At 40.0% G+C, this 23,721-nt stretch overlaps 2 protein-coding genes and 1 long non-coding RNA gene across 5 annotated transcripts in view; all 3 read left to right on the forward strand.

The window, feature by feature from the left end:
• The window catches only part of hrasa (HRas proto-oncogene, GTPase a), a 54,239-nt gene extending 47,150 nt beyond the window's left edge, over nt 1–7,089 (forward strand). For all 3 annotated transcript variants that reach the window (XM_034176863.1, XM_034176861.1, XM_034176862.1), the window contains 3 exons: nt 3,950–4,109; nt 5,091–5,215; nt 5,344–7,089. In XM_034176863.1, coding sequence (XP_034032754.1) covers nt 3,950–4,109; nt 5,091–5,210 — 280 coding nt within the window. In that variant the 3' untranslated portion in view covers nt 5,211–5,215; nt 5,344–7,089. The remainder of the gene's footprint in view (nt 1–3,949; nt 4,110–5,090; nt 5,216–5,343) is intronic.
• Nucleotides 3,220–3,880, forward strand: LOC117516010. Its single transcript, XR_004562280.1, has 2 exons — nt 3,220–3,541; nt 3,577–3,880. It is a non-coding gene; the product is annotated as an uncharacterized LOC117516010 (long non-coding RNA).
• A 10,549-nt stretch (nt 7,090–17,638) lies between the features above and the next one.
• Nucleotides 17,639–20,723, forward strand: zgc:123278 (uncharacterized protein LOC641569 homolog). Its single transcript, XM_034175628.1, is given in 6 exon segments — nt 17,639–17,691; nt 17,784–17,868; nt 17,945–18,010; nt 19,384–19,547; nt 19,626–19,728; nt 19,884–20,723. Coding segments are annotated over 6 exon segments (579 nt in total). The 5' UTR covers nt 17,639–17,649; the 3' UTR covers nt 20,003–20,723.
• The last annotated feature ends 2,998 nt before the right edge of the window (nt 20,724–23,721 follow it).

A 23,721-nucleotide genomic window follows, 5' to 3' on the forward strand; every position in this document is an offset into this window, starting at 1 on the left:
GCTTGTGAACGTCTGAGCCTTTTGGGGATGCTCCTTTTATACCCAACCATGACGCTCACCTGTTTCCAATTAACCTGTTCACCTGTGGAATGTTCCAAACAGGTGTTCTTTTAGCATTCATCAACCTTCCCAGTCTTTTGTTGCCCCTATCCCAACTTTTTTGAAATGTGTTGCAGGCATCCATTTCAAAATGAGCAGATATTTGCACAAAAAGTGACAGTGAGGAACAGTGAGGAAAATAAGTATTTGAACACCCTGTGATTTTGCAAGTTCTCCCACTTAGAAATCATGAAGGGGTCTGAAATTTTCATCTTAGGTGCATGTCCACTGTGAGAGACATAATCTAAAAAAAAAAAAAAATCCGGAAATCACAATGTATGATTTTTTTAATAATTTATTTGTATGTTACTGCTGCAAATAAGTATTTGTAGCACCTGTAAAAATCAATGTTAATATTTGGTACAGTAGCCTTTGTTTGCAATTACAGAGGTCAAACATTTCCTGTAGTTTTTCACCAGGTTTGCACACACTGCAGCAGGGATTTTGGTCCACTCCTCCATACAGATCTTCTCTAGATATTTCAGGTTTGGAGTTTCAGCTCCCTCCAAAGATTTTTGATTGAGTTCAGGTCTGGAGACTGGCCAGGCCACTCCAGGACCTTAAAATGCTTCTTACGGAGCCCTTCCTTAGTTGCCCTGGCTGTGTGTTTGGGGTCATTGTCATGCTGGAAGACCCAACCATGACCCATCTTCAATGCTCTTACTGAGGGAAGGAGGTTGTTTGCCAAAATCTCACAATACATGACCCCATCCATCCTCCCTTTAATACGGTGCAGTTGTCCTGTCCACTTTGCAGAAGAGCACCCCCAGAGTATGATGTTTCCACCCCCATGCTTCACAGTTGGGATGGTTTCTTGGGGTTGTTCTCATCCTCTAAACATGGTAAGTGGAGTTGATTCCAAAAAGCTGTATTCTGGTCTCATCTGACCACATGACCTTCTCCCATGCCTCCTCTGGATCATCCAGATGGTCTCTGGTGAACTTCAAATGGGCCTGGACATGTGCTGGCTTGAGCAGGGGGACCTGCTGCCCTGCAGGATTTTAAACCATGACAGCATCATGTCTTACTAATGTAGTCGTTGTGACTGTGGTCCCAGCTCTTTTCAGGTCATTGACCAGGTTCTCCTATGTAGTTCTGAGCTTTCTCAGAATCATCCTTACCCCACAAAGTGAGATCTTGCATGGAATCCCAGACCGAGGGAGGTTGACAGTCATCTTGTGTTTCTTCCACTTTCTAATAAATAATCATAACAGTTTTTGTCTTCTACCAAGCTGCTTGCCTGTTGTCCTGTTGTCCATCCCAGCCTTGTGCAGGTCTGCAGTTTTGTCCCTGGTGTCCTTAGACAGCTCTTTGGTCTTGGCTATGGTGGACAGGTTGGAGTGTGATTGATTGAGTGTGTGAACAGGTGTCTTTTATACAGGTTACAAGTTCAAACAGGTGCAGTTAATACAGGTAAAGAGTGCAGAATAAGAGGGCTTCTTAAAGAAAAATTAACAGGTCTGTGTGAGCCAGAATTCTTGCTGGTTGGTAGGTGTTCAAATACTTATTTGCAGCAGTAACATACAAATAAATTCTTAAAAAAATCATACATTGTGATTTCCAGATTTTTTTTTAGATTATGTCTCTCACAGTGGACATGCACCTAAGATGAAAATTTCAGACCCCTCCATGATTTCTAAGTGTGAGAACTTGCAAAATCGTAGGGTGTTCAAATACTTATTTTCCTCACTGTATTTGCACAAAAACAATAAAGTTTATCAGTTTGAACATTAAATATCTTGTGTTTGTGGTGTATTCAATTGAATATAGATTGAAGAGGATTTGCAGATCATTGTATTCTTTTTGTATTTACATTTCACACAACGTCCCAACTTCATTGGAATTGGGGTTGTCGGAGTCACACAATACATCTATCAATGTGTCTTGTCAGCGCAGCTCTGCGGGCCGGTGGATCTCAGTGAAACTCACACCATATGATGTGCAAGAAGGAAAATAATTCTGGCTCAAAAACTTGTGTTCTTTAACAGTGGCAGGTGGCGGAGTCACTGTACATCATAACTTGCCAGTGACATATTGAAGATATTGTCACTGTTGTTAGCGTGATATCTGAAGAACTAGTTGATCAATTTCATTCATTCATATTTAGCATAAATATGAATGAAATGACATTTGTTGTAAAGGTTGAATTCCTGCATTGTTATGTTGTTGATGGTCTTCTGAGGTGCATCAGAGATGACGCCCTTTTAAGAATTGGCGATGAGTCATGTAGCTTGTCAGAAACCCATAATTCTCTTTTCTGCCCGTGCAGCAGCACAGACATTAAAAAATAATCCATTTTTGGTGAAGTCAGCAAAATGACGGGGATATCCGCAACTGACGGGGATTTGCGGCTTGACAGCGGACCGGGACAGTGTGTAAAACAGATATATATTGTGCCCATCATGTCCACATCAGAAACTAAAATATGTTGTAGCGACTGCATACAGATTGGCCACAAATAAAGTGTTTTTATTACATCTGCTTTGCAGCTGATTTGTGGACAATCTGTGAATGCATAACAAACACGTCACGTAAACCCACTATATGTGGCAGAAAGCGACATACCTGCCAGTCAGTGCCGGTCCGGCTGTGTAAATCCACAAAGACGTAGCTGCTACAATCCAGGACTTTTATTTAACACCAACAAAAGGAAGAGTTGCTGTTTAGCCACAACTCAAGCTGAAGTATGTTTTCTGTGACACTCTCAAAAAAAAAAAAAAAAAAAAAACACCGTCTCACACCCCGAGTGGATTCCCCCCTCCCGCTCCCCAAACTCATGAACAGTTAACCCTTGCATGACAAAATGAACATTGACTCTGTGATCAACTTGTCCAAGTCCAGCAAATGCTCCAGAGGCTGTATTGTTGGTGTGAATAGTGATGCCGAAAGGAGCGAGTGCACTTATTTTATGACCGCAATGCAGATGCCGTGCACGCACAATACGTGCGCGATGCATTCATAATACACCCGTAATACTGCCGTGATAATCTCAATGTGTCGGATCAGTTTCCTCACTACATGTGTTATATAACCATGATTGTTCATCATGTATTCGCTATATACTATTAATATATCCGTAATTCATACTGGGACATTTGTCATTTTTGGCCATTTTTGTTGCGGACAACAACGAACGCCCGCAATTTGTATACTCAATTCATGCGCAATTAATCCTCTCCCCAGTGGGACAGGGCCCTTAAAACAGAAAGTCCATTTCATGGAAATGGTGCCGATTTTCAGATTGTACTCTGAATGAGCAGCGCTAATTAGGTTATATCTGCTGTCAGCGTTTACTGCCATTTTATTAGGCCCATTATCCAGGAAACGTCTGCCTTGCCAGTACATGACGAGTACGTGGTGTAAACTGGATAAATCTACAGCGCAGGGGTCCTGGTGACCATCGCTAGCACCGCTGGGTGCAGGTGGGCCTGGCTGACTGAAGGTGATGTGTCCTGCGCTCCAGTGGATGAGGCTGAGCTGACGGATTGATCCGACCCTCTCAGTCAGTCCTTCCTGGCTTCCTGGCGTTTTGCCCTGGCTGCTGTAGTGATGAGGTAATGCTGTTTGCTGCTTGCCTGTTGCTCCCCACCCCCCCACTCCACTTCCCTCCTTCAGCAGTGAAGCACAGCAGCAGCGAGCCCGGGCGCTTCCTCAGGGTCCTAGCGCTCCCCAGGCAGACGGCTCTCCAGTGGTGAAGCTGCTGATGTTTACGAAACAGGGCGGATCCCACACACCAGAATGAAAGTGTTATGGCGAACTGCGAGGACGTGTTAGAGAGACACCCTGCAGGGTAAACAGAAGCAGTTGAAGACTTTCTGATGATTTATTTTTTTGTTTCACAAACTCTCAGAGAGCAGATCAAACGTGTGAAGGACTCGGACGACGTTCCCATGGTGCTTGTGGGTAACAAATGTGACCTGCCCGCACGCACGGTGGACACGAGACAAGCCCACGAACTGGCACGCTCCTACGGCATCCCTTACATCGAGACGTCTGCCAAGACACGACAGGTGGGTGGTGACAAAGAAGCGCACACCCACTTCCTCACAGGAACACCCTTCTGTCTTTGATCTTCCCACGTCACACAAACTCACCTTCTATGCACATGCTGCAGTGCAGCGAGGTGTTTTCAACAAGTTCTGGCAATGTTCTCAGAACGTAATTATACCTTTCACATGTGCACTTTTCACACTCAGGAAGAAGAGCCAAAGTGCCAAGGTATGATGTGATTTGTGTTGCTGGGAACATTTTATTATGCCACAGGCAGTGACTCATAGCCAGGTTACCTTGGCTTGCGAGTGGAGCTACAGCTGTTGAAAGACCTCGTAAGGACAAGCTGTTGCACAGCTCCTGCTGTCTGTGACTCACTGTCACATATTATGCAGTTACATACAGAATCTAACATCCACTTTTCAGCCAGCAGAATGTGTCTCATTAAAACTGAAGATTGGATTCATACTTTCTTTACAATCATGATTTTTTTTTTTTTTTTGACTAAAGTAATCGGGGTTGTCATGGTAACTTTTGTTGGATGATGAGTGATAAGTACCAATGACGGTTTTGCTGTCACTTAACATCTGTTACACAGGACTTATATTAGCGATATGAAGTTTATTTAAGACATTTGTTGGTGACGATAACAATATAAATGATGAAATGAAAATAGTGCCATACCCAAATTGGCCAAATTGCACAGGACTTCCACAAAAAGAATTTTTGTGAGCTTTCGCTGTTGAAAATCCCCAAGATGAGCAGCCAAAAGAAGAAGAAGAAATAGAATGGGACTTCCAAGTTGCGCACATGAACATGTTCATAGCAAAACCACGGAGCACCAGATTGTCCACAGAGAGGAAAAATAGAAGAGAAAAAAAAATAGAGTACTTGATGTGTTACTATGTGCACACCATATAATCTATCATATTGATATTGTGGGATGAGAATTTCTTTAACTGCTTCTCCCTCGCACTAATATATTTTTGTTGTGTTTCTAGGGAGTAGAAGACGCCTTCTACACGCTGGTTCGAGAGATCCGACAGCATAAGCTGAGGAAGCTGAATCCGCCTGATGAGAGTGGTCAGGATTGTATGAGCTGTCGCTGCGTGGTATCGTGATGCAGGTGAGATGCTTTTCCAGTGGTTTCATTAATATACCGTATCCAAAATGCTATGTCGTTTTCAGAAACAGACGCTAACGCCTTTTCTCCCACTTATTCTTTTTTTTTTTTTTTTTTTTTTTACCTCCCAGCTTACTGCTGCAACTAGAGGAGAAAACCTTCAGCACATCATGGCAGCATGGACTTAAGTTAGAAAGATAAAATGACTCAATTTGATTGAATATAAACTTCTGCAAAACCAGGTCAGTTGAAGCAAAGCTCCACAGAAAACCACCAGAGCTGAGTGAGCCTGCAGACCTGTTATGGAAAAGATGATTTGGACTGAAGTGGCTCGCTGAAACAGGTCCAGTCCAATATTTGGTCCACATTGACCTGTGAGCAACACCATGACTCGCTCTTGTCAACAACGATGTGGTCTGACTGGTCGGCTTTGCAAGTTCCTGCTAACTTATTGTTTTCAGTCTCAACACTGGTCTTAAAGGGGGCGCCATTGAGCCCTCTCACCTTGAAAGCCTGATTCCACTCCCTTTGCCTGCCCACTGGAACAGCTGACTGATTCACCCTTAATGGAACCCCTCGTTCCTTTTTCTCCTGCCTTGGTTTGTCTCAGATGGTCGTGCAATCCCCTTGTCAAGCCGAATACAATGGGAGGAAGCTGACATAAGATGCAGAGTGGTTAAGCGTTAGCCTTTCTGTAAAAGTCTGATTTTATTTATGATATGAGACCGGCTTTTGTTTGTTTTTGGAGAATTTGAAAGTCATGGGGCACATTAATGAGCAAGGGTGTTTAATCCAGATTGCACCCGGTTCTATGTTTTTCCTGACATATACCTTTGAGGACAGATTTTTTCTGTCTCGACAGCTGCAGCTGTTTCTTTGTTAAGGTTTATTATTAAAAAAATATTGGTCATGCTAGTAGATTCTGGTGGGATATGACTGCTTACTGTCAAAATTACACTGAGAATAAATGACCCCTCATTGCTTCTTATTATGCTGTGTTACTTTGGTTTAGGAAGAACAGGCAACACATGCTCAAAAAGGTCGTAGACATTTGGAGAGCTGATCAGACTGATACACATCTGTACAGTTATACATTGGTCACGTCAGAAATACAGTGCATTATTCAATGAATACCAGTCAGTTTTTCTTGTTTGATTTCAACATCTGTGATGTATAAATGGAGCGAGCCTGTGAGCGAGTTCAGGCAGCCAACTGGAGTCACACCACTATGATCATGTATCACCACATAATACTCAACCAAAGTACCTTTGCTGGAACAATTCCCACACTTCAACATCAATGCTCTTACTGATGTTTTGGTTTCCTCCCAGCCACCTCCACCCCTCTTCCCAAATGTTGATTTCCCGCGTTGCTAGCTAAAATGTGTGCTGTAGCAAGTGGCAAAGTCAGATTTTGATGCCACATTTAAAACTGCTTGCTAAGTTGTACTTTTCAAACATTCACACAAGTTGGCTGTCTGAACTCTTATTTAGTGTACAGTGAGTAATCGTAATTTTAATTTTATTTTATTTTTTTTTTATTGCAAGAATCGTTCCTCGTTGTTGATAAAGCTCAGGAATCAAGAGTCCTGGAAGGTCTCGTACAACAGCAGCAGAAACCAGGAATAAGAATGACGGTTAATTTTGCAGTGCAACACATACACAATTCCTGCCTCAGAGTACAAACTGTCAGACGCACCGAACAATCCTCAAACTGCTCCTTTATCTCGTCGCCACCTCAGCTTTTTAAAAGGAACAGCGACAGGTCGGGTGCTAATCTTGGCAGAAGCATATTTACTGTACATGTTTACCTATAATATGTAACAGATGGTTGATGCTGAGTTGTAGGACTGCATCTCAAGTACTTGCGGTCCCCACAGTTGAACTGCATTTGTTTGCTGCCTCAGTGAAAAAGGACTGGTGTGTTTACGCATCTGTTAGCTAGTTTGTACCTCATGTATGCAGAGATGTTAGGTGTTCTGTATGATGCTTTTTGCTTTTTTATGTGTGGAACTAAAGGAATACTTTGTTGAGATTAGAAGCGCACAATACAGAATTTGTAAGACATGTCCCTTAAAACACTACAGTTTTTATTTTAAAGGTGGTATCTCAAATGGCATGTTGCATCTGAATACTAAACTATTAAACACAATGTCTGAGACAATTCTTCAGACAAAACTAGTGGGCAAGAATCTGCATCACTTCCATATTAAAAAAAACACTTGCAAAGGCAGAAAACTCTGATACAGTGCATCCGGAAAGTGTTCACAGTGCTTCACTTTTTCGGAATTATTCCGGAATAGAGTAAGTTCATTTTTCCCCCCAAAATTCTACTCACAACACCCCATAATGACAATATGATAAAAGTATTTTTGACATTTTTGCAAATGTTTTAAAAATAAACTAAGAAATCACATTTACGTAAGTATTCACACCCTTTGCTCAATACTTTGTTGATGTACCTTTGGGAGCAATTCTTCTTGAATATGATGCCACAAGCTTGGTTCATCTATCTTTGGGCAGTTTTGCACATTCCTCTTTGCAGCACCTCTCAAGCTCCATCAGGTTGGATGGGGAGCATCGGTGCACAGACATTTTCAGATCTCTCCAGAGATGTTCAGTTGGATTCAGGTCTGGGCTGTGGCTGGGCCACTCAAGGACATTCACAGAGTTGTCCTGAAGCCACTCCTTTGATATCTTGGCTGTGTGCTTTGTCATGCTGAAAGATGAACCGTCGCCCCAGTCTGAGGTTAACAGCACTCTGGAGCAGGTTTCCATCCAGGATGTCTCTGCATTGCTGCATTCATCTTTCCGTCAATCCTTGCTAGTCTCCCAGTTCCTGCTGCTGAAAAACATCCCCACAGCATGATGCTGCCACCACCATACTTCACTGTAGGGATGGTGCCTGGTTTAATCCAAACATGATGCCTGGCATTCACACCGAAGAGTTCAATCTTTGTCTCATCAAACCAGAGAATTTTCTTTCTCGCGGTCTGAGAGTCCGTCAGGTGCCTTTTGGCAAACTCCAGGTGGGCTGTCATGTGCCTTTTACTAAGGAGTGGCTTCTGTCTGGCCACTCTACCATACAGGCCTGATTGGTGGATTGCTGCAGAGATGGTTGACCTTCTGGAAGCTTATCTTCTTTCCACAGAGGATTGCTGGAGCTCTGACAGAGTGTCCATTAGGTCCTTGGTCACCTCCCTGACTAAGGCCCTTCTCCCCTGATCCCTCAGTTTAGAGGTCAGCCAGCTCTGAGAAAAGTCCTGGTGGTTCCAAACTTCTTCTATTTACAGATGATGAAGGCTACTGTGCCCCAAAAGTGCAGTGCTGTGAATACTTTCTGGATGCACGGTGTACACAGTGCATCCAGTGTGTGTGTATATATATATAAACACCTGCATCAAATTCCACAGTAGGGTAGTTACATCAAATAATGTCTTGCAAATTGAAAAAACACAGAGGAAGCAAATATAATCTGCATCTCAAAATTCAACAATAAGCAAGTGCTTTTGGCTTCTTTTCTTTTATTTTTGTGTTTTATTGGAAATTAATAAAACATGAAAATATTGCTAGTTTGCATTGGCAGTAAAGCAAATAAAAGTTACTCTGCTCTGCTGAGCACGGAGAGATAAAAGGAGAGCACCATGGTGCACTGGGTAGTGCGTCATTTAAAGTGCTTTGGGTGGAAACCTCTCTGTGTTGTGACTACATGTGTTGTGTTGTGGAGCTTTGCAACGCATCTGTGTTTTTGGGTGCGTTGTGTGAATTTGCAGCAGGCACAATATCAAACTAAAGCACTACAGGTAATATTTGTGTTCTCTGTGTACACAAGATGTTTTTGATGAAACTACCGGTTACAGAAGTGACGCAACTGTTTGGGGGGTTTTGTGTGTGTGTGTGTGTGTGTGTGTGTGTGTTGGGGGGGATTTTTTTTAGTCTTTTCTGCATTTGTTCATGTTATCTTAATGTGTGTGTTGTGGTCTCTGTGGGCCACCGTACAAAACCCCAATACAAGTGAGTTTGATTTGCTCCCAGACTCAATTCTGATAGTCTACTTGTGAATATTAATTAAAAGAACAGAACATTCTAACTCTGAAATACTTCCAGATTGGGATGGGAATGGCTGGAAAAGGTTTTGTTCTCCAAGATTACACAGTTGTACTTTATAGGCAATTTATAGGCTATGTTCCAAGTACAAAAGGCAGTTTTGGCAGCATGCTACAAGAGAGATTAACAAAAGACAGCTAAGCGAGTAGTTGTGTGCTTTCAAGGGAAACGGTATGTTTATTTCTGATGTAAATGATTTTGTACAGATTAAACCTTAATTCACGATATGGCTTCAAAATGTTATAAACCTAGTTAATGTGTGGATGGTAGCAGTTGATATTTTTTAATGAATTACCTGTTCATTTCTCATCTTGGGGAGGAAGGTTTTCAACTGTGAATGTGCTTCATTTTGTCCGATTTCCAAATGTTAACTGGCTCCAAAAGAAGAAGAAGGAGAAGTAAAAAGCCTTGTCTTTTAGATTAGCAATATTTAAATAATGCAGGGCTTTCACATTTTGACCTTTGGCCCCACTGTTGGCGCTGTAACAGTTTCTTTGTGGTAGAAGGGTTTGAAGTTCACAACATAATATTACAGTCCTAATAATGTGCTTGTTCTCTCTGTCATTACTTCCATTAAAATACTAACGAATTCCACAAATCTATGCCTTGTATTCCCATTGCATTAGAATGTGTCATGTTATTCAGCCAGTACACAAGTATATATGTCCAGAAGAAAAAAAAATGTCTGGCAAGCATGACAAAGTCTATTAATGACTGTGGGGAGTTTTGAGTTTTGCACAAGGATACGGTGGACTTGACTTGTTTCTTATATACAAACTGTTGAATGGAGGTGTGGAAGGAACTTGTGAAAATGACAATTGTTTTACTATTTAAAATGTATTTAGTCTTTCAAAGTTTGGAGTCTATTGCCGGATAGGAATAAAGATGTCAAATTAACATTGTGTTTTGTTTCTTAAAGTTTCCCTCAATAGCTGTAGCTCTGAAAGTTGAGATTTTGCTGCCATCTGCTGATAGTTTGAACCTGCATTTGTCGGTAATTTGCTGCAGTCAAAAAGGGTTAAATTCATAGGCGAGCACTCTGCAACAAAGAAAATAGGTCAAGCTGGTTTTTGTGGCTTCCTGCTACTGAAGGGAGGAAACGAAATGTGACAGGAATACTGTGTCTTAGATTGTCATTTTCATCATATGTATAATAGAAAAATAATGTGACAGTAACAGATTGCATAAGCATGCACACTGCTGCTATATTTATTTATTTTATAATTGTTTCACAATCAGCAATGATCTTGGTGGCCACTAGACCTGTGTGTGTGTGTGTGTGTTTAAAACATTCAGAAACAGAATAAAGTTCTGAAATTGTAATATGCTGAAGCATAAACATGGAAGTTCCCAAAAAGGTTTGAGCATTGTCAAGATGTACATAACTAATTAATTAAACGAACACATTAAAATGCAGTTTCTGCAGGGTTTAGCTCACTAATTTGTTGTTAGCTAATTAGCTGACCATTGCCCACCATTGCAAAATTCACTTCAAACTACATGCAAGGTTGGGTAGGATTACTTTGAAAGAATACATGTGGATTACATGTATGTATGTACATACATTTCGATTACTTGTAATCTGATTACTTTTGGATTACATTTCAAAGTAATCCTACCCAACCCTGACTACATGTAACTTTAAACCAAACATATATTGAGGGAGAGAGAAACAGATGTGCTTTGTATTCATATAAAATCCTTTCTGCAGGGTTGTACAAACTGAAATAATTTAGTACATTTATGTGCAAAAATGGTCTCACAGACCCCATATATCTTGTACCTTGCTTGACAGCATCCCTCACTTGCTTTTTCTTTCACAGCTAAATTCATATTATGTAAATCATGTTTGCAGGGTTGTGTGGATGTATCACAGTGTTATTTCGGTTTTAGAATCTTAGCTACTGTGAAACTATCACAAAATAGCTGTTTACTTCTCTGATATAGTACAGTTTGTGAGACATGGTCCATCTCTCTGACAACCACGCCTGCTCCAAATCCATCATCAGTCTCAATTGGACTCCTTAATTTTACACTGGTGATTTTGGCCATGCAATTGAGCACTCGTTATCTGAGATCTGAGTAATTCAGGCCCTTACTGCTCAAAATCCTGTATTCAGCCTCAGTATCTCACATTTTCTGAATGATTAGGTTCTAGTGTGCCCCCTGTTTCCATAGCCCCCATGAGATAGTTAATGCATCGCACTGGAGTCAAGTAATTCATTTAATAACTTCATTTAATTAACTTATAACACGTCAAATCACAACAAAAGTTGCCTCACACAGAACAGTTCAAAATAAAATTTAAAATGAGTAAATTAAAAAAATTCAAATCCAAATTTAAAAAACAAGTAAAATAATAAAACAGTTAAAGCTATTCATAAGAGAACAAAAATCTGTTTCAAGTCTTGACTTAAAAATGCCCACAGACTGACTGCCTCACAATCACAGGGAGACTGTTCCACAGAACAGGTGCACGATAAAAAAAAAAAAGCTCTTTGACCCGCTGACTTCTTCACCCCTGGGAACACACAATAAAACCTGGGCCGGCATGTAGGATTTCACCAAATTGGCCAGATAAGAAGGCGCCAGTCCATGAACAACTTTATAGGTTAATGACAAATGTTAAAATCTGCTCTTACAGAGACAGGAAGCCACTGTAAAGATGACAGAATGGCTGTAATATGTTCAAGCCTTCTGCTTCATGTCAAAAGCAGTGTTCTGAACCGGCTGAAGACCCCTAATGCAGTAACCCTGAAAACAAGATGTTACAATACGTCAAGTGTGTAAGCTCATGCGACTCGCATACAGTCATGCAAAATATGTGAAATTTTCTCAAGATTTAATTTGGATTTGTGTACTAACAACTCTTTCCATTGAAAAATAAGCTGTTGAAAATGACAAATATATATTAGGATGGCACGCCACGTACAATATTTATAAAAAGTGAAGGAGAATTAAAAACTGAAAAAAGAAAGAAAAACATGCAAAGAGTTCATTTTCGAGTATAAAGGAGATCAGCTTCAATCTGGACTTTGTTGCATTAAATTCCTAAATTTCGGGGTTCCGGTGACGTCATCACACCGAATGGCAGCCTAAAGTAACCTCTCCACAACGAATTATTAATCTCGCCTCATATCATAGCCAAATGGGACACTTTCGACAAATACTAGAAAGTGTTGACGAGGCGAAGATGGGGAAAAAGGATGGACAAAAGAAAAACTCAGCTGCAGAGTCTGACAGTGGACAAAATACAGCGAGCTGCTCCCCTGCACAGGTACGCGATGAAGAAGCGAACGCCGACTCACATGTGGCTAGCTTAGCAAAAGTTTTGGGAGAGATACAGAACTTTCGTAAAGACGTGAGACAGCAACTGGACGAAATCAAATCTGAACTCACCAACGTTAGTGCTAAAATAGCGGAGGTGGAGATGCGAACTGAAAATGTGGAAGACCGTGTTCAAAATATTGAGCAAATTCTAAACAAGGTGATAAAGGTGATGAATCAGCAACAAGATAAATTGCTCGAACACGAAGGAAGATCCCGACAGGAGAATATACGGCTGTATAATCAATCAATTTTATTTATATAGCGCCAAATCACAACAAACAGTTGCCCCAAGGCGCTTTATATTGTAAGGCAAGGCCATACAATAATTACGTAAAAAACCCCAACGGTCAAAACGACCCCCTGTGAGAAAGCACTTGGCGACAGTGGGAAGGAAAAACTCCCTTTTAACAGGAAGAAACCTCCAGCAGAACCAGGCTCAGGGAGGAGCAGTCTTCTGCTGGGACTGGTTGGGGCTGAGGGAGAGAGCCAGGAAAAAGACATGCTGTGGAGGGGAGCAGAGATCAATCACTAATGATTAAATGCAGAGTGGTGCATACAGAGCAAAAAAGAGAAAGAAACACTCAGTGCATCATGGGAACCCCCCCAGCAGTCTAAGTCTATAGCAGTGTAACTAAGGGATGGTTCAGGGTCACCTGATCCAGCCCTAACTATAAGCTTTAGCAAAAAGGAAAGTTTTAAGCCTAATCTTAAAAGTAGAGAGGGTGTCTGTCTCCCTGATCTGAATTGGGAGCTGGTTCCACAGGAGAGGAGCCTGAAAGCTGAAGGCTCTGCCTCTCATTCTACTCTTACAAACCCTAGGAACTACAAGTAAGCCTGCAGTCTGAGAGCGAAGCGCTCTATTGGGGTGATATGGTACTATGAGGTCCCTAAGATAAGATGGGACCTGATTATTCAAAACCTTATAAGTAAGAAGAAGAATTTTAAATTCTATTCTAGAATTAACAGGAAGCCAATGAAGAGAGGCCAATATGGGTGAGATATGCTTTATGTACCCGAGGGGCCGTCGATGGTGGAGTATGTTGAGAAGATATTACGAGAGACCCTGGAAGTCCCCGCCACCACGGAGCTTGGCATTGAGAGAGCCCACCGGGCGCTTGCCCCGAGACCGCGGTCAATAATAATCAAGTTTCTCCGCTACACAACTAAAGAGGACATTCTGCGGAGGGCATGGGGCAAAAAGAAGGTGTTTTTGAACGGGAGACAGATATATTTTGATAAGGATTACGCCCCAGCAGTTCTGCAGAAGCGTAAAGATTACTCCAAGGCAAAGCGAGTATTAAAGCAGAAAAATATCCGCTTCCAGACCCCGTTTCCTGCTAAACTACGAGTATAGAGGGTTTTCATGTGACGTATCGTATCGGTCACGTCATTTTGTGTCCCGCGGCCATTCTGGATTATGACGCGGTGGTCGCTGTGATACACTACGTGCATTTGGCGAACGATTGCAGAACCTTCAACGTCGGTGTGAAGAAGCCTCACGGCACTGTGGCGCTGAGAGAGATCCACCGCTAACAGAAATCCACTGCTCCCATAATTTTATTTTATTTGGCAATAAAATTATATAAGAATACATAAAAAATACTGCTGAGGATAACACAAGAACACTTCCAATACGGATGCTTATTTACATTGTGGTCCTCGAGCACCGAGCTGCTGATCCACAAGCTGCCCTTCTAGCGCCTGGTGAGAGAAATCGCTCAGGACGTCAAACCCGACCTCCGCTTTCAGAGCTCCACTGTGATGCTCTGCAGGAGGCCGGCGAGGCTGACCTGGTAGGCAACTTCCTAGTTCACAATATCGCAGTGTGACACTGTCGGCCAGTTCGTTACATCACCACTAAATTTACTATCTGGTATAAGATATCAATCCACTGAACCAACTGCTACACATCTATCACGATAAATGGCTTTATCTTGAGGATTTAAAGCATCGTAATAACGTACATTCTGTCCATTTTTCTATCACGCGCCAGCCTCCTTGTAATCCAGAATGGAGACAGCACCTGTCCTGCAGCAAATCGGTCATGTGATTGAAAACCCTCTATTCTACGAGGACCAGACGAGACTGTACCAGACAGTGGTGGAAGCGACTTTTTGTATAGGGTGTTATATAGGTTTGGCTTCCATGATACAATTGTTAAAACTATACAGGCATTATACAACAATCCTACTGCTAGAATCAAAATAAATGGATCCTTATCAAAGAGCTTTACTCTGGAAAGAGGCTCCAGACAGGGCTGTGCATGGTCACCTCTACTTTTTGCATTATATTTAGAACTGTTGGCTCAGCACATTAGACAAAACAATAAAATTAAGGGAATCTTTATAAAAGGTACAGAGTATAAATTAGCCTGCTATGCAGATGATATTTTAGTGTATTTAGGACAACCAACATATGCTTTACCTGAATTGATGAAATCATTTGAGCAATATGGCAAATTATCAGGATACAAAGTTAATATGGGTAAAACTCAATTGCTTGCATATAATTATAACCCACCAGATGTAATCAAGAATGGATACCCATTGATATGGCAAACAAAATCCATCAGATATTTAGGCATAAACATCCCCCAAGATTTATCCAAATTATTTGAATGCAATTATGTTCCTTTATACAAAAAGTAAGGAAGATATAACCAGGTGGAGCCTAACTCCTTTTCTCAATCTTTCTTCAAGAATTGAATCTATTAAAATGAATATTTTACCTCAGTTTTTATATCTATTCCACACCCTACCAATAGAAATCTATCAGTGCTTTTTTAATGAATGGGATAAAATGTTATCAAGATATATGGCGAGGCAAGAGACCTAGGGTACGTCTCAAAACTCTACAGTTGACCAAGGAGAGGGGAGGATGGGCACTACCTTCTTTCAGATTATTTTCTTGCAACACAGACAAGAACAATTATATGCTGGTGCAATCCTATATATAATCCTCAATGGAAAAGTATAGAAGAGAAAATATGTTCCATTCCCATACAGGCAATTATAGGTGACAATAATCTACAAAATTACATAAGTATTGACAATCCATGGGTGAAATGTACTTTTAAAATGTGGAAAGCTATCATAAAAGAACATAAGTTAGAAGGGGATATAATGGTTCTTAAATGGTGTGCATATGACTCAGACTTCATGCCAAATAGATTGGATACCAGGTTTAAGGACTGGACATTTAAGGGTTTGACTGCTTTATGTAAATTACTGAAAGGGGGAACAATGCTTAGTATTGATACAATTAAAGATTAATTAAAGATACCTTTTAAAAAACGGGATTTCTACCGCTATCTGCAGATACGACACTATATTAATATGAAAATGAAAAATATCTCAGAAACAAAGGTGAGTTTTATAGAAATGTTTAGGAAAGCATATAACTCTGATATCAATGGTAGAATTATATTATGTGCATACAAAGGCTTATCCAATCTTAAAACACAGTCAACTACATACATTAAAGAAAAATGGGAGCAAGAAGGAGGAATAAGTATATCTGAGGAGGAATGGACAACAATGTGGAGATATAATTGGAAATGTACTAGTTCACAGATTTGGAGGGAATTCAGCTGGAAAAATCTGATAAGATATTTTATTACACCCGTTCAGAAATCTCACTATGATGGAACTCCCCCTATGTGTTAGAGAAACTGTGGTAATCGACATGCAAACCACCACCACATTTTTTGGGACTGCCCGGTTATCAAGGACTTCTGGAGAGAAATACACATGGCTCTACAAGACATTTTTAAAGATGTAATGCCTCTCGAGATGAAGATTATATATTTTGGAAATTTACCTCAGAAATTGTTCAAAAAAGACAAATATTTGTTAAATATTTTGTTCGTCGCAGCTAAAAAGGCATTAACCAGGAAATGGTTATTACAGGAAAGGCCGACTTTAACTGAATGGATGAACATTACAATGGACATTTACAATATGGAAAGATAACAGCGTGTATCAACTACAAATTGGAACAGTTTACCTCATACTGGAGAAAATGGATCCACTATGTAACATCTCATAGGCCTGATTTTGTTTTCTCAGATAATTAGTAAAGTTATAACAGCAATCTACTCCCTAATTGTTTCGGTTCTGTTTGGGTTGTTTTTTTTTGTTGTTGTTGTTGTTTTTTCTCTAATATTACTTTACAGCATTTTGTGTCGAGGTATGTGCTTTTAAAGTGAATGTACATTGATGTTGATTGTATGAGGATGATGAACACACAGTGATTACAGTATGTTATGTATATATTTGACACGAAATGCTAATAAAAAATTAATTACAAAAAAAAATCCAAAATTTCCCGAATTTGAATTTGCAAAAAATATTATGATTTTTAAACATGTTCCATTGATAGGTCCATCTGTTGTGTGTCGTATGTGAATGTATGAGATAGACACTTGAAATTTACTTTAAAATGCATACTTGCAGTTACTACAAACACTGTCGCCCCACCACTAAATAACCCTGCCCCATCTAGTAGCCCCACATAGAAAACATTTCTGAAGTCGCCACTGTAATTTGGTATTGTTTCATGGTAACCCATTCATGCCTGTGGTTACAGGTCAGATATTAATTGTAATTGATGGTATTTTACAAATATGCTTATTTTAAAAAGGCTTTGATTAATGAGGTAAAATCAACATGAAAGTCCAATGGAAGGGAAAACAAGATACGTAACAGTCAATAAGAATTGTTTATGTCTATGTTTATCTATGTATTTCATCTGAGATTAATAATGCTCCACTGCAGGAACAACCAGTATGAGCCTTAATTATTCAACAAATCAAAATGCATTGGTTTACTGGGTCGCCAACATGCAGCCTCGTTACCGCTTGGATGGTTTGTAACACAATGAATCTGCTCAGTCACAGCCTTACAAGGGTCATAAAAAGATAAAAGGTTATTCATAAACTCAAGAAACACTGAACCTTGGATGTGCACAAAAGCTACAAAGCTCAAAGCTTTAGTGGTAATTATGGCTCAAAGCGAGGAAGCTATAAGGTCAATGCTGCCGAAGGTAAGTGTTTCAACCATTGTGTATTTCATTATGTATTTTTAAAACATAATTTCATGTACATCTTGTTCTGTTTTCATCTTTTTATGATGAAGACATATAGACGCAGACATGTTGCCCGCGAAATATGTCTAACACTGACTTACTTCAGAAGCCTCACACCTATGATGGATAAGCACGGTGAGATGAAAAACATCTGCTGACTTTGGAGAATTTCAACAGTGTACTCTATATGACTTGTTTTGTATTTGTACAGTTTATAATGATGGCACCGTAAAGGACTTGATGTGCCTCTCAGGAACTGTTTCTGTTACGTTTAAAGGTAAAAACACAACTGTATGCTTGATTGTGTGAACAAAACAGCTTTACTAAAGTCAGTTCAAGTCAACAGTTTGAAAAACGTATTACCTCACATCAACTAGAGCAAGTAATTCAACATCACGTTAGGTCGTGGAGCATATGGCGAAAGTGTTAAAGTTGTGGAGACATTCATGTTACTCAGTCCTCGGTATTTCAGATCGAGAGATGCCTGGGAAAATCTTATAAAGTCATGAGGTTGCTGGACATAGATGTTTGGCAATGCTAATATCTTTGCAGGAGAACAAGGGTCAAAATCTTTGGGGTCCTGGTTCTTCCTGTCTGGTTGTGAGATTTCAATTTAACCTTTATTTTACCAGGTTAGTCCCATTGAGATCGAGTGGACAATTATAAAGTTTCTAATTCACCTAACCTGCATGTCTTTAAATGTGGGAGGAAACTGGAGCACCCAGAGCATCCCCACACAAACACAGGGAGAACATGAAAACTCCACACAGAAAGGCCACAGGTGGGAATCGAGCCCATGACTTTCTTGCTGTGAGACAACAGAGCTAAGCACTAATCCACTAACCACTGCCCATTGAGGCTGGTCAGTGATCTGAGATGCAACTGTATGCCTTTGGTACTAGATCTCTTCAGCAGATCCTTGGGTGCCACTAGAATGGGTTTGTATTAAATTAGAACAGTTACTTGGAGAGACTAAGATGAGGATGAGAATCACTTTCATTGTGGGGAAACTTCAGCTATGACAATTTGGCCATGTGGTGCATTTCTAAGGGCATGATTCAGCACGCACTGTTAAGGACCCCAGAGGATGGAGAAAGCCAAGGGGACACCCATGTTTCACCTAGCTGTCACAGATAGATGGTTACTTTCAAAATGTGAGGATGGACCAGTTGTCTGCCTGGGTGGTTGCCATGGAGGACCCGAGGTGGTTCTGTAGCGTGGTGGATGCAACAAAGCGTGGCATTAGCACATGTTTCCAGACCGGACCAGACCTACATATTACAATTTGACATGAATTAAAGACATTTGTTTTAGTAAGTCCCTTCAGCTTCTCCCTTGTTTTCACTCAGGGTCGCCGCTGCAGATCCAAGGTGATTTGGCACAAGTTTTACACTGGGTGCCCTTCTTGATGTAACTCCACATTACATGGAGAATGAACAGGGGTGGGCTTGAATCAGGAACCATCTGCATTGGAAACAAGCACACCTAACCTCTTGGCCAACCACCTCTGCACACTGATTAATGATATTTATTTCATTTTGTGTAAATTAACCTTGAATGGTTTGAGGTAATCAGTTTCCTCAAAATATTTGAGTTGAACTAACTTTTTAGGATTTACAGTGTGTCATTATTAATTTCCTTCTACACAAGGTAAGTCCTACAACATCCCGATATGTGTGTGGATCGAGTAAACCTACCCCCACACTGCTCCCATTTGCTACGTTAAACCCACGCGGGAGATGATGATAGTCAGTGGAAAATACATCACGACCAGTGGCGAAGTCCTGCTGCCTTATCTGGAGGAGTGGAAGCATGTGAGAATTTACACTGTCTTTGTGAGACACTGACATCTACAGCGTGGCTTAGAGAGTCATTGTTCTGTCTGCTGTCAGGGTGACTGTGATCTCATGGGCCTGCTGCAGGTGATGGTTGTCACGTTTGAAGAATTTCCTCCCGTATGTATGCGGCCTATCTCAGAGTCTGAACAAGCCAGCTGTAAGTAGATCCAAACTCCATGTCAAGGCCACACCTGCTAAAACGTATCACCTTAAAAATGCAGAGATTTAGAGCTGGAAATAAGCCTGGATGAGTTTGTCCTTCCCAAACTTGACGCTTCATCTTTTTTTCTTTTCTTTTTTTTTTTTTTTTAGATTTGCAGCGGTTCCACAGACAAGCTGAGATGTTTTCAAATACAGATGAAACTTTATGTCTGCATTTAACCAGAGAAGATGGTCAACCATTCCATCAAGACAATGAATCCAACTGTTAAGGTATAAGTTAGCAATATGTTGTGCAAAAAGTGTTTATCTATTGTCTATAAAGGGTTTTCTCCATAGACTGTGGTTTTATCATGTATATAGTTTTGAACGCTACCGCCTGTTGCTTTTGTGATTTACGTATTATTCATCTGACTTATCTTAATAAGTCAGTTTGCGTAAAAATGTTATGCTTTTAATGTAAAACGCAAAATACTGCAGGAGGAATACAAAATGACAATTGTGTGAAAAGTGTTCGTAGTTTTGACAGAGTATGAATTATACAATTACGCAGTGACAATTGGGGGACCTTAGCTAATATTTGTTAGCTAATGTGAGGTAAGGCAATGTTAATTTTAATCAACTAACCTTAGTTAGCTAAACTGTAACTAAAGGCAAAAGTTAGAAAATAACCATTAGAGTTCATCTGTAGACATTTGATACAATCTAATTCAGAACCTCTGAAGGAAAAAAGTGTGTTCAGCAAGGTTGTTAGCTACTTACATTAAATTATTATTTCACTATCCTTTAGCTGGTACCACACACTCAAATCAAATCTGGGAGCATACAGTGGTGCTGCGCTATGCTACACGCATATGCATAGAGAAATGGGCCACATGACCAAAATGTCGAGCCTGACAATGCAAAGTGATACTCCCCAGCTTACTCTCGCTTGATACCCCAGAAACCCCAGAAGACTCTGGCCCACATTTACACTGACAGGATGAGGAGGAAAGCTGAGAGAGTCCTGGCAGACAGCTCTCATCCTCTGTCCTGTCAGTTTGAGCTCTAGAAGTCTGGGAGGCGCTACAGAGCTCCTCTGGCCAAAGGTTCTTTCAAAAAATCTTTTATACCAAATGCCATCACCATAATGAACTCAAAAAAGTGACCACTCCACAAATTAAACCTGAACTGCTTTACTTCTGTTTTATTTGATTTTATTAGATCTTACTGTACGTTTTATTTATCTTACTAGGTCTTATTCTATTTCTTCTTTTACTTCCATGTATTTTATGTATCTTATTTTTGTTTTATTCATGTGTTTATATGAATGTTTTATGACTGTTTTTTTTTTTTTTTGTCTTTTTTGTGCTGGTGAGCCAAAGACAATTTTCCACATCGGTGGACAATAAAGAATTATTCTATTCTATTCTATTCTATTCTATAACCACTGCTTTGACACAAAGTCACTCCAGTGGTACTGAAGGATCCTCCAAAGAGACCTGGTACCAAAGACATCCAATTATCACCTTAGGTCATAGTAAGCCTCCAGGTCTCACAACCATACATTAAGACAGGAAGCAACAGGACACTTGGTATTTAGACCCTAGTTCTCCTGCAAAAAGATATCAGCATCGCCAAACATCTCTGTCCAGCGACCTCATGACTCCATGAGCCCGTACATGTGTCTTGCTCCAACTGTCTCTTGATCTCAGAGACCAATTCAACACTTTCACTACATGCAGACACACTTCTGATGGCTGAGTCCAGAAAGTCATTAAGAACCTGGATTTCAGACACTGCACACTGAAGCATAGACTTAAATGAGTCATTGTAAGATGGGAGTGAGACGGACAGATGAGATGTTCCACTAAGGTTAAAAATGGTATGGTTCATCTATCTGGCTGCGACCGACTGATGGCTATTTTAGCAAATAGGCTGATTGTCTGCCTGAGTGGTTGCCATCAAGGACCTAAGGCAGTTCTGTGGTGTTGTGGGTGCGACACAGCGCAGCATCAGCGCATGCTCCCAGACTTGTCTTGACGGTCCACTTTAGGGGTGTCAGAACTTATATTACAAGATTCTTCCAGACATCTATCTATCTGTCTATCTGTCTGTCTGTCGCCATAGAAACTGGGCTTTATGTTGGTATTCAGTAGATTAGTACACAGTGACTTTTCAGTTACACTTTAAGGCATTATGGTAGCGTAATAATAAGTATTGTAATGGTAAAGTGATTATGGAGGTTTACTGTAATTCAGCTGACACTGTTAAACTTAATGAATGATTTAAAAAAATGGCTGTTTAAAGAAAGTGGTTGTCTTAAACTGTTCAAATGTAGTTAATTCAAGCTTTGAAAGTTTTCACTATTTATAATTTCTGGATCAATCCCTGGGAACTTCTGTATCTACTGCGTAACCACCCTTGAGCAAAGTACTATGGTCCTAATCTGAGTTTTAAAAAAGTGGAGGTTTAACACGAGTGACTCATCATTTCAGTTGAATTGATGTACGAGCGTGCACTGAATGAGTTGTTTCTCAGACTTCACATATTTGAATTGTTTAAGCTCACTGTATATTTTCAACACTGAAAATATCTTGTGTTCATTTTTTGTGTATTTAATAAAACAAAGTATTTTTCTATGATTCTATATCAATTTTCACATTTTTTTGTAACCATTCGTCACCACTTCATGTTTGTTGTGAAAATTCTGTCATAATTACAGAGAAATAGTCAAGTTTGACATTCCTTATTTTCTTATTTAACGCTGCAGTATAGGAAAGCATACACATTCAGCAATGCATGATGTTTGCCCAGAGTAGTGAATTCACATTTCTGTGAATTAATCTGTCAGTTACACAGACAGAAGGACAGTAGTACCTTAACAGAAGAGCACAAAGGAATGTTTATGACAAATGATATAAAATGTGTGATATAAAATTAGTTATGTGAATATGAATAAATAAATCAGTTCTCTTCTGAGATACCAGTTTTCTGTTTAGGTTGATTTTATGGTACTTCTGTACTGATCCCAGCAAACACTTTCAATAAATAAATAATTGTGAAGTAAAATGTAGGAAAGGTCCTGGTTTTTCCCTGTACAAGTAATGAATGCATTCACCAAGTCGTCTATGATCATGTCTCATTTATTTGCCAAATTTGTTTTCCTTAAGGAGTTAGAATTTGTAATTTTTTTCCCATATAAAACAGCCAAATTAACCAGAGAAAAACACATTTTCTTTTATTTATACTATTTTGGCAGTTATTCACTTCTTGACCTAGATCTTCACTAAAACGTAATGGACAATCTATATTATAGTAGCCAAGTGGCCTCTGTGTTTATGTGTGCGTGTATGTGTACGTGTGTATGGCTTTGATCACAGAGAAACTGGGGAGAGCTGACATTTTCCATTAGGTATGCTTATGCATTTTGGATCAAGGATGAATGCTGCCAAAACTGAAAGTTAATAGGTCTAATATTTTTGGATAAATTAGCGATATTAATAGTGAACAATAGACGTTGTGCTGCAATGCACCATGGGATTTCTGGATTTTGGAGTTTTAAATGTTGTGGTTCATGTTAGTCTGACAGTGTTGTTATTGATGTATTGTGTTTTTGTAGTTCAATTGTTTTAGCCAGTTTATTTAAGTGTCAGATTGCCGTTACCATGACTGAGTTAAGTGTCATGTTGCTGTTACCATGAGTGAGAAGTGTAGTGCATTTGATGTCTTCCGCCACGTCTTTGTTTATGGGTGTGTAAAAATAAAAGGGGTTCTTGTGACACAATGCAGAAAAGACAAAAAGCTCTGTGTGTGTGTGTGTGTGTGTGTGTGTGTGTGTGTGTATACATCAGTCACGGAGAAACTGGGGAGAGTTGATGTTTGCTGTTTGGTATGTTTATGTGTTTTGGGTCAGTGATGAATGCCGCCAAAACAGAACGTTGATAGGACTAATATTTTTGGACAAACTACAGATATTATCTACAAGCACTGAACAATGGGCGTTGATAAT

Source organism: Thalassophryne amazonica, chromosome 8 (genome assembly GCF_902500255.1).
Source record: "Thalassophryne amazonica chromosome 8, fThaAma1.1, whole genome shotgun sequence".
In the NCBI taxonomy this organism is placed as follows: domain Eukaryota; kingdom Metazoa; phylum Chordata; class Actinopteri; order Batrachoidiformes; family Batrachoididae; genus Thalassophryne; species Thalassophryne amazonica.